The sequence below is a fragment of the Procambarus clarkii genome, chromosome 66 (genome assembly GCF_040958095.1).
Source record: "Procambarus clarkii isolate CNS0578487 chromosome 66, FALCON_Pclarkii_2.0, whole genome shotgun sequence".
Lineage (NCBI taxonomy): Eukaryota > Metazoa > Arthropoda > Malacostraca > Decapoda > Cambaridae > Procambarus > Procambarus clarkii.
Genome location: NC_091215.1, coordinates 20,517,558 through 20,532,931, shown reverse-complemented (window position 1 = coordinate 20,532,931; position 15,374 = coordinate 20,517,558). Strand labels below are relative to the sequence as shown.

The 15,374-nt window shown below is 46.4% G+C and overlaps 1 protein-coding gene across 1 annotated transcript; it reads left to right on the top strand.

Annotated features, from left to right (window-relative positions):
- Positions 1–10: 10 nt before the first annotated feature.
- LOC138355235 (perilipin-4-like) lies at positions 11–13,748 on the top strand. The gene is made up of 3 exons (XM_069310096.1): positions 11–52; positions 3,626–3,686; positions 12,301–13,748. Exons 1-3 carry the CDS (start codon positions 11–13, stop codon positions 13,746–13,748), a joined length of 1,551 nt encoding a protein of 516 aa, XP_069166197.1.
- Positions 13,749–15,374: the final 1,626 nt, after the last annotated feature.

Here is a 15,374-nt window from a genome sequence, read left to right as displayed (position 1 = left end):
AAAGTGCATCATGAGCATCAACGTCTTTAATCCTCTCACCCATCATCTTCAGGTCAGTGATCTTCTTACCAAGGACCTCGTCGATGTCGTCCCCTCCAAGAGCAGCTCCTAGGAATGTGCTGTCCTCAGGGTTGGTTATATATATAACTAGGGTTATCTCTCTCTCCCTCTCTATGTATGTATGTATGTATGTATGTATGTATGGTGTGTGTGTGTGAGTGTGTGTGTGTGTGAGAGAGAGAGAGAGAGAGAGAGAGAGAGAGAGAGAGAGAGAGAGAGAGAGAGAGAGAGAGACAGAGAGAGACAGAGAGAGAGAGAGAGACAGAGAGAGACAGAGAGAGAGAGAGAGACAGAGAGAGACAGAGAGAGAGAGAGAGACAGAGAGAGAGAGAGAGACAGAGAGAGAGAGAGACAGATAGAGAGAGAGAGAGAGAGAGAGACAGAGAGAGAGAGAGACAGAGAGAGAGAGAGACAGAGAGAGACAAAGAGAGACAGAGAGAGACAAAGAGAGACAGAGACAAAGAGAGACAGAGACAAAGAGAGACAGAGACAAAGAGAGACAGAGAGAGAAGGGGGAACCCACAAAGTCAAAGAGTGAAGTCAAAGTTCACTCTCTCCTGATGGCCAATCGTCGACTCCGTCCTGACTACATCAGGAAATTCAGTATTTAGTCTCACCTGACACAAGAACCTGGTCCTACTGATATGTTCCTCAGGTTACAACCCACCTGCTGAGGAATATTCCCAGGTTACAACTCACCTGCTGAGGAATATTCCCAGGTTACAACCCACCTGCTGAGGAATATTCCCAGGTTACAACTCACCTGCTGAGGAATATTCCCCAGGTTACAACTCGCCTGCTGAGGAATATTCCCCAGGTTACAACTCGCCTGCTGAGGAATATACCCAGGTTACAACTCGCCTGCTGAGGAATATTCCCAGGTTACAACCCGCCTGCTGAGGAATATTCCCAGGTTACAACTCACCTGCTGAGGAATATTCCCAGGTTACAACTCACCTGCTGAGGAATATTCCCAGGTTACAACTCACCTGCTGAGGAATATTCCCAGGTTACAACTCACCTGCTGAGGAATATTCCCAGGTTACAACTCACCTGCTGAGGAATATTCCCAGGTTACAACTCACCTGCTGAGGAATATTCCCAGGTTACAACCCACCTGCTGAGGAATATTCCCAGGTTACAACCCACCTGCTGAGGAATATTCCCAGGTTACAACCCACCTGCTGAGGAATATTCCCAGGTTACAACCCACCTGCTGAGGAATATTCCCAGGTTACAACCCACCTGCTGAGGAATATTCCCAGGTTACAACCCACCTGCTGAGGAATATTCCCAGGTTACAACCCACCTGCTGAGGAATATTCCCAGGTTACAACCCACCTGCTGAGGAATATTCCCAGGTTACAACCCACCTGCTGAAGAATATTCCCAGGTTACAACCCACCTGCTGAAGAATATTCCCAGGTTACAACCCACCTGCTGAGGAATATTCCCAGGTTACAACCCACCTGCTGAGGAATATTCCCAGGTTACAACCCACCTGCTGAGGAATATTCCCAGGTTACAACCCACCTGCTGAGGAATATCCCCAGGTTACAACTCACCTGCTGAGGAATATTCCCAGGTTACAACTCACCTGCTGAGGAATATTCCCAGGCTACAACCCACCTGCTGAGGAATATTCCCAGGTTACAACCCACCTGCTGAGGAATATCCCCAGGTTACAACTCACCTGCTGAGGAATATCCCCAGGTTACAACTCACCTGCTGAGGAATATTCCCAGGTTACAACCCACCTGCTGAGGAATATTCCCAGGTTACAACCCACCTGCTGAGGAATATTCCCAGGTTACAACCCACCTGCTGAGGAATATTCCCAGGTTACAACCTACCTGCTGAGGAATATTCCCCAGGTTACAACCCACCGGCTGAGGAATATCCCCAGGTTACAACCCACCTGCTGAGGAATATACCCAGGTTACAACCCACCTGCTGAGGAATATACCCCAGGTTACAACCCACCTGCTGAGGAATATTCCCAGGTTACAATCCACCTGCTGAGGAATATTCCCAGGTTACAACCTACCTGCTGAGGAATATTCCCCAGGTTACAACCCACCGGCTGAGGAATATCCCCCAGGTTACAACCCACCGGCTGAGGAATATCCCCAGGTTACAACCCACCTGCTGAGGAATATACCCAGGTTACAACCCACCTGCTGAGGAATATTCCCAGGTTACAACCCACCTGCTGAGGAATATACCCAGGTTGCAACCCACCTGCTGAGGAATATACCCCAGGTTACAACCCACCTGCTGAGGAATATTCCCAGGTTACAACCCACCTGCTGAGGAATATTCCCAGGTTACAACCTACCTGCTGAGGAATATTCCCCAGGTTACAACCCACCGGCTGAGGAATATCCCCAGGTTACAACCCACCTGCTGAGGAATATACCCAGGTTACAACCCACCTGCTGAGGAATATACCCAGGTTACAACCCACCGGCTGAGGAATATCCCCAGGTTACAACCCACCTGCTGAGGAATATTCCCAGGTTACAACCCACTTGCTGAGGAATATCCCCAGGTTACAACCCACCTGCTGAGGAATATCAGCAAATTACAACCCACCTTGCAACTGGTCAGCAATTCAGCCAAGACACCCGCTCACCTGAAAAGGAAATGAGTGTTGATGTTACTGACATGATGGAACACTAGACATGTAAATATAACACAAGAACAAATTATATCTCCAATTTTATGTTCTTGAACACCTCGGGGGGAGGGGGAGTAGGGGAGTGTGGGCTGGAGAGAGAGGAGGGAGAGGGGGAGAGAGGGAGGGGGAGGGAGGGGGAGGGAGGGAGGGAGAGGGAGAGAGAGAGAGACGCACACACACACACACACACACACACACACACACACACACACACACACACACACACAGGCGTCAACACTGCAGCAGTAGCAACAACCAGGAGACAGGGAGGCGGCGCCAGCAGGTGGCCCACAATCTCCCCCACTAATTGGAAGGGGCCATGTTGCAGACAGGGCCCGCTGGGGCCCCCTCCCTGGCCCCATACACGGGTCTCACACCCCCGGCGCTCCAGGTACTGGGGTATACCTACTAATTACTCATACCCATTGTCCGCGACCTATTGACACGACTCAGACCTACGGAATCCAATGCAATCTGGGAGAGACAGAGGCATAGGTGGGACTATATTAAACTGGATTCGTGTCCCACATGATCCACCAGCCTCGTGTCCCAAGCCACCCACACTACGGCAAAGCTTCCCGATATATAAATAACGATAACAAAAATTTGACTTCACATTAAGAAGTCACTTTTAATGTAAATACCATTATAGGAAGCTTTTTTTCACCAGAGTATATACAGGAATATTACCCATTACCAATATGGGATGAATATATGCCGTGTGTTTCCTTAATTTTGGGTGAAAGAGATGAATGCTTTCGAAAACCATGTTAAGTTTTCCTGTACCATTGTAGAACATACATTCAAGTCACATTAATTGATGCAAAGTGCGACTATATACACCTGACAATCGTCCTTATAAAGCAGTTGAACCTTTCTCCTTAGAGTGGCACTAAAATGTTTAAAGCTATCACGAAGGTGGTGTGCAGCCGGGCAGACATGGCAGGTAAGGGAACCAGCTCACGACTTAAAACATGGAATTTCTTGATGAATTTATACGTATTAATTCCCTGAGATAACTCTTACATTTCTTCTTTGGGCAAGCAAGCACAGAAGTCTCTTCTACAATATCTCTACCTGTGAGGTCTTGTTGGCCGCTCTCTCGCTATCTTCACCCACATTTGTTATATGTTTATGTTTATATATATATATATATATATATATATATATATATCTATATATATATATATATATATATATATATATATATATATATATATTTATTGTGACGATAATCTCTTTCAAGAGAGATTGAGCCTGCTCTTTCCTCCAAAGTACGTCACATCAACAGATAATATAGAAGATATATCCAGCAAGTATCTCCAAAACGTTTTGCCCAGAGAGCAAAACGTATCCAGCCCACCGGCGCACCTGCTCGCCTCCGCCACCATTAACCGGCAAACTGCTTGTCCATCGCCTGCCTGTCGCTGTTTGGCTGGTGCCCAGTCGCACCTGCCCCACCACCCTCCGCCACAAGTTGATGTCTGGGCTACAGCGGCCCAGAGAAGGCAGAATATCTCAGTGCTCCTTGCAGTTGACACGTCTCATTGGTAGACTAAGCCTTGGCTTACGTGTACTAAGGGAGGTGGCAGCTCGAAGCCAATATTCCGGCACTATCATCATTTACTTTGCTATTACTCACTTGTCTTAACGTAACTTTTCATTTGCCAGTGATTATTCTTATTATTTTGTTTGTTGACTTGTCTGTTATATTTTATACTCAATTTTATTCATGTCTTGTTTTTCTAACGTAATTCAAATCTCATTGTTAAATTTACTTGTGTGTCTTCCCATTACCTTACCACAGTCGAAAGTTCCAGCTTTTCTCTTTTTTTTTTCTTTATGTGACGAGGCCCTGCCCCTAGCTTTTGAAACAGCCGAACACCAACGCTTTACCGTCACAATATATTATATATATATATATATATATATATATATATATATATATATATATATATATATATATATATATATATATATATAATGTCGTACCTAGTAGCCAGAACGCACTTCTCAGCCTACTATGCAAAGCCCGATTTGCCTAATAAGCCAAGTTTTCATGAAATAATTGTTTTTCGGCTACCCAACCTAACCTATAAAGATAGGTTAGGTTAGGTTAGGTAGGGTTGGTTAGGTTCGGTCATATATCTACGTTAATATTAACTCCAATAAAAAAAAATTGACCTCATACATAATGAAATGGGTAGCTTTATCATTTCATAAGAAAAAAAATAGAGAAAATATATTAAATCATGAAAACTTGGCTTATTAGGCAAATCGGGCCTTGCATAGTAGGCTGAGAAGTGCGTTCTGGCTACTAGGTTCATTATATATATATATATATATATATATATATATATATATATATATATATATATATATATATATATATATATATATCTACTGAGACACTCCCCCATATCTTTGGCCTAACCACTTGGGCTGGACGGTAAGGTGACGGTCTCGCTTCATGCAGGTCGGCGTTCAATCCCCGACCGTCCAAGTGGTTGGGCACCATTCCTTTCCACCCATCCCAAATCCTTATCCTGACCCCTTCCCAGTGCTATATAGTCGTAATGGCTTGGGGCGTTCCGCTGAAAATTCCCTTCCACCATATCTACTGTGACACTCCACCATATCTACTGTGACACTCCACCATATCTACTGTGACACTCCACCATATCTACTGTGACACTCCACCATATCTACTGTGACACTCCCCCATATCTACTGTGACACTCCCCCCATATCTACTGTGACACTCCACCATATCTACTGTGACACTCCCTCCATATCTACTGTGACACTCCCCCATATCTACTGTGACACTCCCCCATATCTACTGTGAATCCACCATATCTACTGTGACACCACCATATCTACTGTGACACTCCACCATATCTACTGTGACACTCCACCATATCTACTGTGACACTCCACCATATCTACTGTGACACTCCACCATATCTACTGTGACACTCCACCATATCTACTGTGACACTCCACCATATCTACTGTGACACTCCACCATATCTACTGTGACACTCCCCCCATATCTACTGTGACACTCCACCATATCTACTGTGACACTCCCTCCATATCTACTGTGACACTCCCCCATATCTACTGTGACACTCCCCCATATCTACTGTGAATCCACCATATCTACTGTGACACTCCACCATATCTACTGTGACACTCCACCATATCTACTGTGACACTCCACCATATCTACTGTGACTCAATCATATCTACTGTGACACTCCACAATATCTACTGTGACACTCCCCCCATATCTACTGTGACACTCCACCATATCTACTGTGACTCTCCACCATATCTACTGTGACACTCCACCATATCTACTGTGACACTCCACCATATCTACTGTGACACTCCACCATATCTACTGTGACACTCCCCCCATATCTACTGTGACTCTCCACCATATCTACTGTGACACTCCACCATATCTACTGTGACACTCCACCATATCTACTGTGACACTCCACCATATCTACTGTGACACTCCCCCCATATCTACTGTGACACTCCCCCCATATCTACTGTGACACTCCCCCATATCTACTGTGACACTCCCCCCATATCTACTGTGACACTCCCCCCATATCTACTGTGACACTCCCCCCATATCTACTGTGACACTCCCCCCATATCTACTGTGACACTCCCCCCATATCTACTGTGACACACCACCATATCTACTGTGACACACCACCATATCTACTGTGACACACCACCATATCTACTGTGACACACCACCATATCTACTGTGACACACCACCATATCTACTGTGACACACCACCATATCTACTGTGACACACCACCATATCTACTGTGACACACCCCCATATCTACTGTGACACTCCCCCATATCTACTGTGACTGCCCCATATCTACTGTGACACTCCCCCCATATCTACTGTGACTCTCCACCATATCTACTGTGACTCTCCACCATATCTACTGTGACTCTCCACCATATCTACTGTGACTCTCCACCATATCTACTGTGACTCTCCACCATATCTACTGTGACTCTCCACCATATCTACTGTGACTCTCCACCATATCTACTGTGACTCTCCACCATATCTACTGTGACTCTCCACCATATCTACTGTGACTCTCCACCATATCTACTGTGACTCTCCACCATATCTACTGTGACTCTCCACCATATCTACTGTGACTCCACCATATCTACTGTGACACTCCCCCATATCTACTGTGACACTCCCCCATATCTACTGTGAGACTCCCCCATATCTACTGTGAGACTCCCCCATATCTACTGTGACACTCCCCCCATATCTACTGTGACACTCCCCCCATATCTACTGTGACACTCCCCCCATATCTACTGTGACACTCCCCCCATATCTACTGTGACACTCCCCCCATATCTACTGTGACACTCCCCCCATATCTACTGTGACACTCCCCCCATATCTACTGTGACACTCCCCCCATATCTACTGTGACACTCCCCCCATATCTACTGTGACACTCTCCCCATATCTACTGTGACACTCCCCCCATATCTACTGTGACACTCCCCCCATATCTACTGTGACACTCCCCCCATATCTACTGTGACACTCCCCCCATATCTACTGTGACACTCCCCCCATATCTACTGTGACACTCCCCCCATATCTACTGTGACACTCCCCCCATATCTACTGTGACACTCCACCATATCTACTGTGACACTCCACCATATCTACTGTGACACTCCACCATATCTACTGTGACACTCCACCATATCTACTGTGACACTCCCCCCATATCTACTGTGACACTCCCCCATATCTACTGTGACACTCCACCATATCTACTGTGACACTCCACCATATCTACTGTGAGACTCCCCCATATCAACTGTGAGACTCCTCCATATCTACTGTGACACTCCCCCCCATATCTACTGTGAGACTCCCCCATATCTACTGTGACACTCCCCCATATCTACTGTGACACTCCCCCATATCTACTGTGACACTCCCCCCATATCTACTGTGAGACTCCACCATATCTACTGTGAGACTCCACCATATCTACTGTGAGACTCCACCATATCTACTGTGAGACTCCACCATATCTACTGTGACACTCCCCCATATCTACTGTAACACTCCCCCCATATCTACTGTGAGACTCCACCATATCTACTGAGAGACTCCCCCATATCTACTGTGACACTCCCCCATATCTACTGTGAGACTCCCCCATATCTACTGTGACACTCCCCCATATCTACTGTGACACTCCCCCATATCTACTGTAACACTCCCCCCATATCTACTGTGAGACTCCACCATATCTACTGTGACACTCCACCATATCTACTGTGACACTCCACCATATCTACTGTGACACTCCACCATATCTACTGTGACACTCCACCATATCTACTGTGACACTCCACCATATCTACTGTGACACTCCACCATATCTACTGTGAGACTCCTCCATATCTACTATGACACTCCCCCCCATATCTACTGTGAGACTCCCCCATATCTACTGTGACACTCCCCCCATATCTACTGTGAGACTCCCCCATATCTACTGTGAGACTCCCCCATCTCTCCCGGACACAGCCAACTTGTAAATACGCTTCCCCGGAGATGTCCCCAATCCTCACAAGGTCTCAGAAATGCAAATTATGGTCCCATCTGTAAGAGGTCTGCTGCAAATCCCCAAGTACCAAGCAGAGGACTATCACATTCCTCCTCCCGCCCCGAGCAGCGCTTCCCAGCGTCAACCACCCAACATTCACGTAGATAGTGGTCAAGGCGGTCTGGGTACAAGTGACAGGATGAACAACCCAGCGGGTTTTCTTCCTATTGGGGAGTGTTGTACATTCTGCTATGGCGGTGTATCCACTCACAAGATGAGTGGCGCTGCCCAATAAACTCGCCCCTCGGGGCAAAATTTAAAAATTTAACCCCCCAACATCACCACATCTCTTTGGGTGCGATCACATGTGCGTTTGAATGTGTGCGAGTGTGGGTCCCTGTATTAAACCCCGCCATTTTTCACGTAATTCATTAGTTGTAAGTGTGTGTGTGTGTGTGTGTGTGTGTGTGTGTGTGTGTGTGTGTGTGTGTGTGTGTGTGTGTGTGTGTGTGTGTGTGTGTGTGTGTGTAACTAGAACTCGCTTTATGGCATATGAAGTCACAGGTTCGTAATATTTTAAGTGCTCAGGGGCCAGATTCACGAAAGTACTTACGCAAGTACTTACGAACGTGTCCATCTTTCCTCAATCTTTGACGGCTTTTGGTTACATTTATTAAACAGTTTACAAGCATGAAAACTTGCCAATCAACTGTTGTTATTGTTATAAACAGCCTCCTGGTGCTTCGGAGCTCATTAACTGTTTAACAATTGTAAACAAAGCCGCCAAAGATTGAGAAAAGATGTACAGGTTCGTAAGTGCTTGCGTAACTGCTTTTGTGAATCTGACCCCAGGACCCTTCACTGGAATCACTGTTGCCTTTGCGTCCCCAGTCGAGTTTAATTGGGAGATTCCAGCCCAGGCCGGTCGTATTGTTGGCCCTCGGCGGTGTACTGAATAAACCGAATTCAACAAAGATCAGAATTAGGACAACAGGATGTCGTAGAAGGGATTGGGGTAGCAACACAAGACTGGCTTCACCACGCAGATGGTGAGAGTATGATTAGTACTGCTGGGGCTCGCTCTCTCGTCTGCTCTTGTCTCTCTTACTGGACTCTCCCTCCCTGAGTCAAGAGTCCATGCTCCTCCCACGTGGTGGTGACGCCCACCAGTCTGGCTCCCACAGGATCTACACACTGGGAGGATCGTCTCCAGCTGGCAATAAGCCATTTCTTCCAAAGCCTCTGGGAGAAGATTGGGTACTGTTTTGCATGTTGATCGCGCTCCTTCAATGCCGTTATAGCCAGGAGTTTTAGAATCGGAAACTGACCAGGAAGACTCATGATTACCGTAAGACTTGGTAAGACTTGCCTGCAGGCGATGTCCTCTTAACATTCACATGGAAAGAACAGCCCTGGAAACACAAGCCGAAACTGTCTCTATTTTCCGCTTGTGGCAACTTGTAATAAAGTTGTTACATCTTGGCTTAACGTGTTTATGACGTATTAGAACGTAGTTACAACTTGTTATATTGGTTGTTATAACTGGTTAGGTGTTAAAACTTGTTCGAACGTTGTACTAACGTCGTAGTTTCGGTGTGTGTGTGACGGGAGAAGAGCTGGAGGAGTGGCGATAATTACACGAGAGTATCACCGCGACAGATTGGGAGGGGGGGGGGGGGGTCGGGTCAGAAATGAGGACCACATCTCTGTAAAGGACCTCGCTTGACCTGACAACAATCCTCGAAGATTTCAGCCTCTTCACTAACACTATTAAGCAAGCACAGGGAGGACAATACGATTCACAGACTACTAAATTCAGATGAGCGCTTTGCCCTGGGTTCGTATCCTGGCCGGGGAGGATTGACTGGGCGTCAATCTTTAACTGTAGCCTCTGTTCACCCAGCAGTAAATGGGTACCTGGTTGTTAAACGATTTGGCAGGGTCGTACTCCAGGGAACACAGGATTAAGGACCTGCCCGAAACGCTAAGCGTGCTGGTGGCTGTACAAGATTGTAACAACTCTTGTATATATATAAATAAAAAACATTAATTAAAAACTTGGTAATCCCAGAAGTATAATAAAGTCACACAATACTGTTTAGCTTTATGTAACTCGAATTCAGATTTAGTTTGTTAAATTTAGTAATTCCACGTGATGCAAGTTCCCCCTTTGCCAAATCAGAGATGTGTACAAAATTATTCACTCTCCACCAAGCAACTCTTTCAGTATATACAACAATTGCCGAGGGCGGCGCAGGGTCTCAAGAGACGCACTTTCTGAAACATGTCCCACAGCTTCATAAGTTAAGTAATAATTGTAAATAAGAAGCAATAAGATTCTTATCTTATCATATTAAGTAGGTTAGGTGAGATCGGTGTTTTCTATGAAGCTTTTCAAGGTAAACTAAAATATTTACAATCAATTAGTATGTCACATATGCACTTATTAAATAAGCCAATATTGACAGTAAGCAAGTGCGGGAACGGCCTCAAGTATTCTCATTTGACCAACAGACTAATAAACATTTATTTATATTAGTATTTTCAAAATTTTCATAAACATATTTAGAAACTAAGAAAAATAATGAAGATACACAGCTTCTCTTGTAGGCTAGGCCTACAATACATTATATCATCATCAAAGTGTCTTTAAATACCCGACTATTAACATAAATATATATTTAAGTAAAAAAATTGACACGTATAAATATTGCGTTTTATTTACCGTCACTCAAACCTTTAAATTAAACAACTGCTCCACTGACCGGGACATTCTTCACCACATACAAGACACAGACAATTGATATAAACTCAAATATTAATCTTTCAGAGATTTATTCATTGTCGGAACTTCAAAAATCACAGACAAGCTAGGCAGAAACTGTAAGAGACACAGTGCTATGATACAGTGCTATAATATATAGTGATATAATACATAGTGCTATAATACATAGTGGTATGATACTTACATTGCTATAATACATACAGTGCTATGATACATTGCTATAATACATACAGTGCTATGATACATTGCTATAATACATACAGTGCTATGATACATTGCTATAATACATATATTGCTATGATACATAGTGCTATAATACATACAGTGCTATGATGCACACAGTGCTATGATATATACAGTGCTATGATACATACAGTGATATAATACATAGTGTTATGATACATACGGATTTCGTTCTCATACGAGTAGTCTCTAAGGCCTAAGAAAAGTATGTACCCATTTACGTCATCACTACTCTTATAACAAACCCAACCAACCCTAAACCAACCCAACGTAACCGAACCCTGACTGATCTGACCTATCCAGGCCTATCCTATTTTACCCTATCGTAACCTAACCTGTCCTAACCGAACCTAACAAAAATAAAAGATAAAATTTAGTTTTACACTTTGTCCAACGACTTGGGCTGAAGGGTAGGGCTACGGTCTCGCTTCATGCAGGTCGGCGTTCAATCCCCGACCGTCCAAGTGATTGGGCATCATTCCATTCCCCCGTCCCATCCCAAATCCTTATCCTGACCCTTTCCAAGTGCTATACAGTCGTATTGGCTTGGCGCTTTCTCCTGATAATCACTATCACCATTGATTCAATAGGTTTTAAGTCCTATTGAAACACAAATATTGTAACGTAAGTTGACAGGAACGTATTTACGCTCCCTGCTACGGCGTAACGCGAAATTATATTCCTGTCAATCACAGAGACGAGTCAAAACACCGGTTAATTTCCGAGATTTTAACTTGGGAGTGGAAAAGCAGTCGTTAGTTTCCGCCAATTACGGGCGTTAAAAAGTAGTTTGTTATTTCTTGCCGTGAGCCAGTGAGAGACATGACAGCTTACTGAACCACGGGATCCTACCCCAGAAGGTTTAAACCCAAGTCTATTGGGTAGAAAACTGGACAATACTAGTCCGGCACAACACGGACGCTGCCTTCACCACCGTCCAACACAAAACGGACGCTGCCTTCACCACCGTCCAACACAACACGGACGCTGCCTTCACCACCGTCCAACACAACACGGACGCTGCCTTCACCACCGTCCAACACAACACGGACGCTGCCTTCACCATAGTCCAACACAAAACGGACGCTGCCTTCACCGCCGTCCAACACAACACGGACGCTGCCTTCACCACCGTCCAACACAACACGGACGCTGCCTTCACCACCGTCCAACACAACACGGACGCTGCCTTCACCACCGTCCAACACAACACGGACGCTGCCTTCACCACCGTCCAACACAACACGGACGCTGCCTTCACCACCGTCCAACACAACACGGACGCTGCCTTCACCACCGTCCAGCACAACACGGACGCTGCCTTCACCACCGTCCGGCACAACACGGACGCTGCCTTCACCACCGTCCAGCACAACACGGACGCTGCCTTCACCACCGTCCAGCACAACACGGACGCTGCCTTCACCACCGTCCAACACAACACGGACGCTGCCTTCACCACCGTCCAACACAACACGGACGCTGCCTTCACCACCGTCCAACACAACACGGACGCTGCCTTCACCACCGTCCAACACAACACGGACGCTGCCTTCACCACCGTCCAACACAACACGGACGCTGCCTTCACCACCGTCCAACACAACACGGACGCTGCCTTCACCACCGTCCAACACAACACGGACGCTGCCTTCACCACCGTCCAACACAACACGGACGCTGCCTTCACCACCGTCCAACACAACACGGACGCTGCCTTCACCACCGTCCAACACAACACGGACGCTGCCTTCACCACCGTCCAACACAACACGGACGCTGCCTTCACCACCGTCCAGCACAACACGGACGCTGCCTTCACCACCGTCCAGCACAACACGGGCGCTGCCTTCACCACCGTCCAACACAACACGGACGCTGCCTTCACCACCGTCCAGCACAACACGGACGCTGCCTTCACCACCTACCAACACAACACGGACGCTGCCTTCACCACCGTCCAACACAACACGGACGCTGCCTTCACCACCGTCCAACACAACACGGACACTGCCTTCACCACCGTCCAACACAGCACGGACGCTGCCTTCACCACCGTCCAACACAACACGGACGCTGCCTTCACCACCGTCCAACACAGCACGGACGCTGCCTTCACCACCGTCCAACACAACACGGACGCTGCCTTCACCACCGTCCAACACAACACGGACGCTGCCTTCACCACCGTCCAACACAGCACGGACGCTGCCTTCACCACCGTCCAACACAACACGGCGGCTGCCTTCACCACCGTCCATCACAACACGGACGCTGCCTTCACCGCTACTCTACTACACCTCACTGGGGTTCTTCCCCGAAACACTTCATAGTGGAGATATTGACAGTCTCTCAAATTATCAATCTCTCCTCCTCATGTAACTCCAGTTTACCGGAGTTTACCACTGCTTCCATCAAAGTTGGGGTTTACCTAGTAATTATCAAAAGAAGGCACCAAACTGGGAAGGCTATGTAGCACCATCAAATGTGCGGGATAATCAGAGGGCGCTAAATATCACCAAGGATGCCAATACGAGAACAGAAACGCATAAGGCGAACGATATCAAAAGTATCCGAGTCACCAAGAATTCTATCAAGGGACAAGTGACCGCGAGGAACGGTCGGAAAGCAAGAGACACGCTCGTCCTGGAAGTCAGGACATTCAACAAGGATATCCATGACCGTAAGAGGGCCAATGCAATTTAGACAATAAGGAGCAGGGCGGCGCTCCATCAAGCGACCGTGGGTTAAGCGAGTATGGCCAATACGCAACCTCACTAGAGCCGTTTCCCATCGCCGGTTACGGTGGTAGGAGGACGGCCATGAGGACACACAACTTTTAAGAGTACGCAGTTTGTTACCAGTAACAGACGACCAAAATGCCTGCCAACGGGTAAGGATGGAGGAATGGATAACCGGGTAAAAGTCGGAATAAGGAATACCTTTACGAGAGATGGGACAAGAGTGGACAGCTTCCCTGGCGGCAGCATCCGCATGCTCATTAAGAGACACCAATATGGCTGGGAACCCAGCAAAACTCAACCGACTTAAATTTACTGTGAACAAGAAACAGCCAATGCTGGATCTCGACAACTACTGGATGAACCGGATTAAAGGACCCGAGAGCCATGAGGGCACTACGAGAGTCAACAACAACTACAAAGGAAGCCTGACAACAAGAAAGCAGGATACGAACAGCATAGAGAATAGCATAAAGTTCCGCTGTGAAGATGCTAGTCTCCGGAGGCAAGCGACACATATAAGTGCGATCAGGAAAAATAACAGAGTAGCCAACACCGTCCGCAGACTTAGACCCATCGGTGAAGACAGAAACGGAGCGGGAGTGAGAAGAAAAGTGCTCAAGGAAAAGGCGTTTTAGAACCGTAGGAGTGGTAAAAGCTTTAGTGATGCGGGTCAAGGTTGTACACAACTGCGGAAGGGGGACTCTCCACGGGGCCACAGCAGGAACAACACGAGGAGAAATATTAGTGGGGTTTGCCTAGAATATTGTGGTTGTAAATCTTTACTTTTATCAAACGGGAGTATTGGATATTAATGTAAATATCAAGAGGCAAAACCAATTGTTTTGAGGGAGAAGATTTTGTTAAATAAATTGTTAACTATTGAATATGTTATCCTGTTAATGAATATATGAATATCCTGTGGAAGGCTAACTATCCCTAGGCGTTAAACTTTAAGACTTTTCTTCCATTGGCAGCCTGGCCCCAGCCCGCGCCACGGTAGGCCTGGTATTATAAATTGCATTACTTGATCAAGGCCGTTTTACTGACTCGTGTTAAGTCAGGTTTATACTAGTATTCATCTGAGTATAATTACCTATTCATCTCCCAACCACAAGACATAATGGAACCATTCTAAGGCGATGGTTGTCTAAGGCTGCCGTCTCTACGGTGTTGTTATGTTCATAGAAGAGTCCATCTCTTATCACAAACATCTCT

Excerpts from the sequence above, each read along its gene's own strand:
- LOC138355235 (XM_069310096.1), top strand. The coding sequence starts at position 11 with ATGAGCATCAACGTCTTTAATCCTCTCACCCATCATCTTCAG. Across the intron at positions 53-3,625 it reads CTCTCACCCATCATCTTCAG|AGTGGCACTAAAATGTTTAA; the intron begins GTCAGTGATCTT and ends CTTTCTCCTTAG. Across the intron at positions 3,687-12,300 it reads CAGCCGGGCAGACATGGCAG|AAAACTGGACAATACTAGTC; the intron begins GTAAGGGAACCA and ends TCTATTGGGTAG.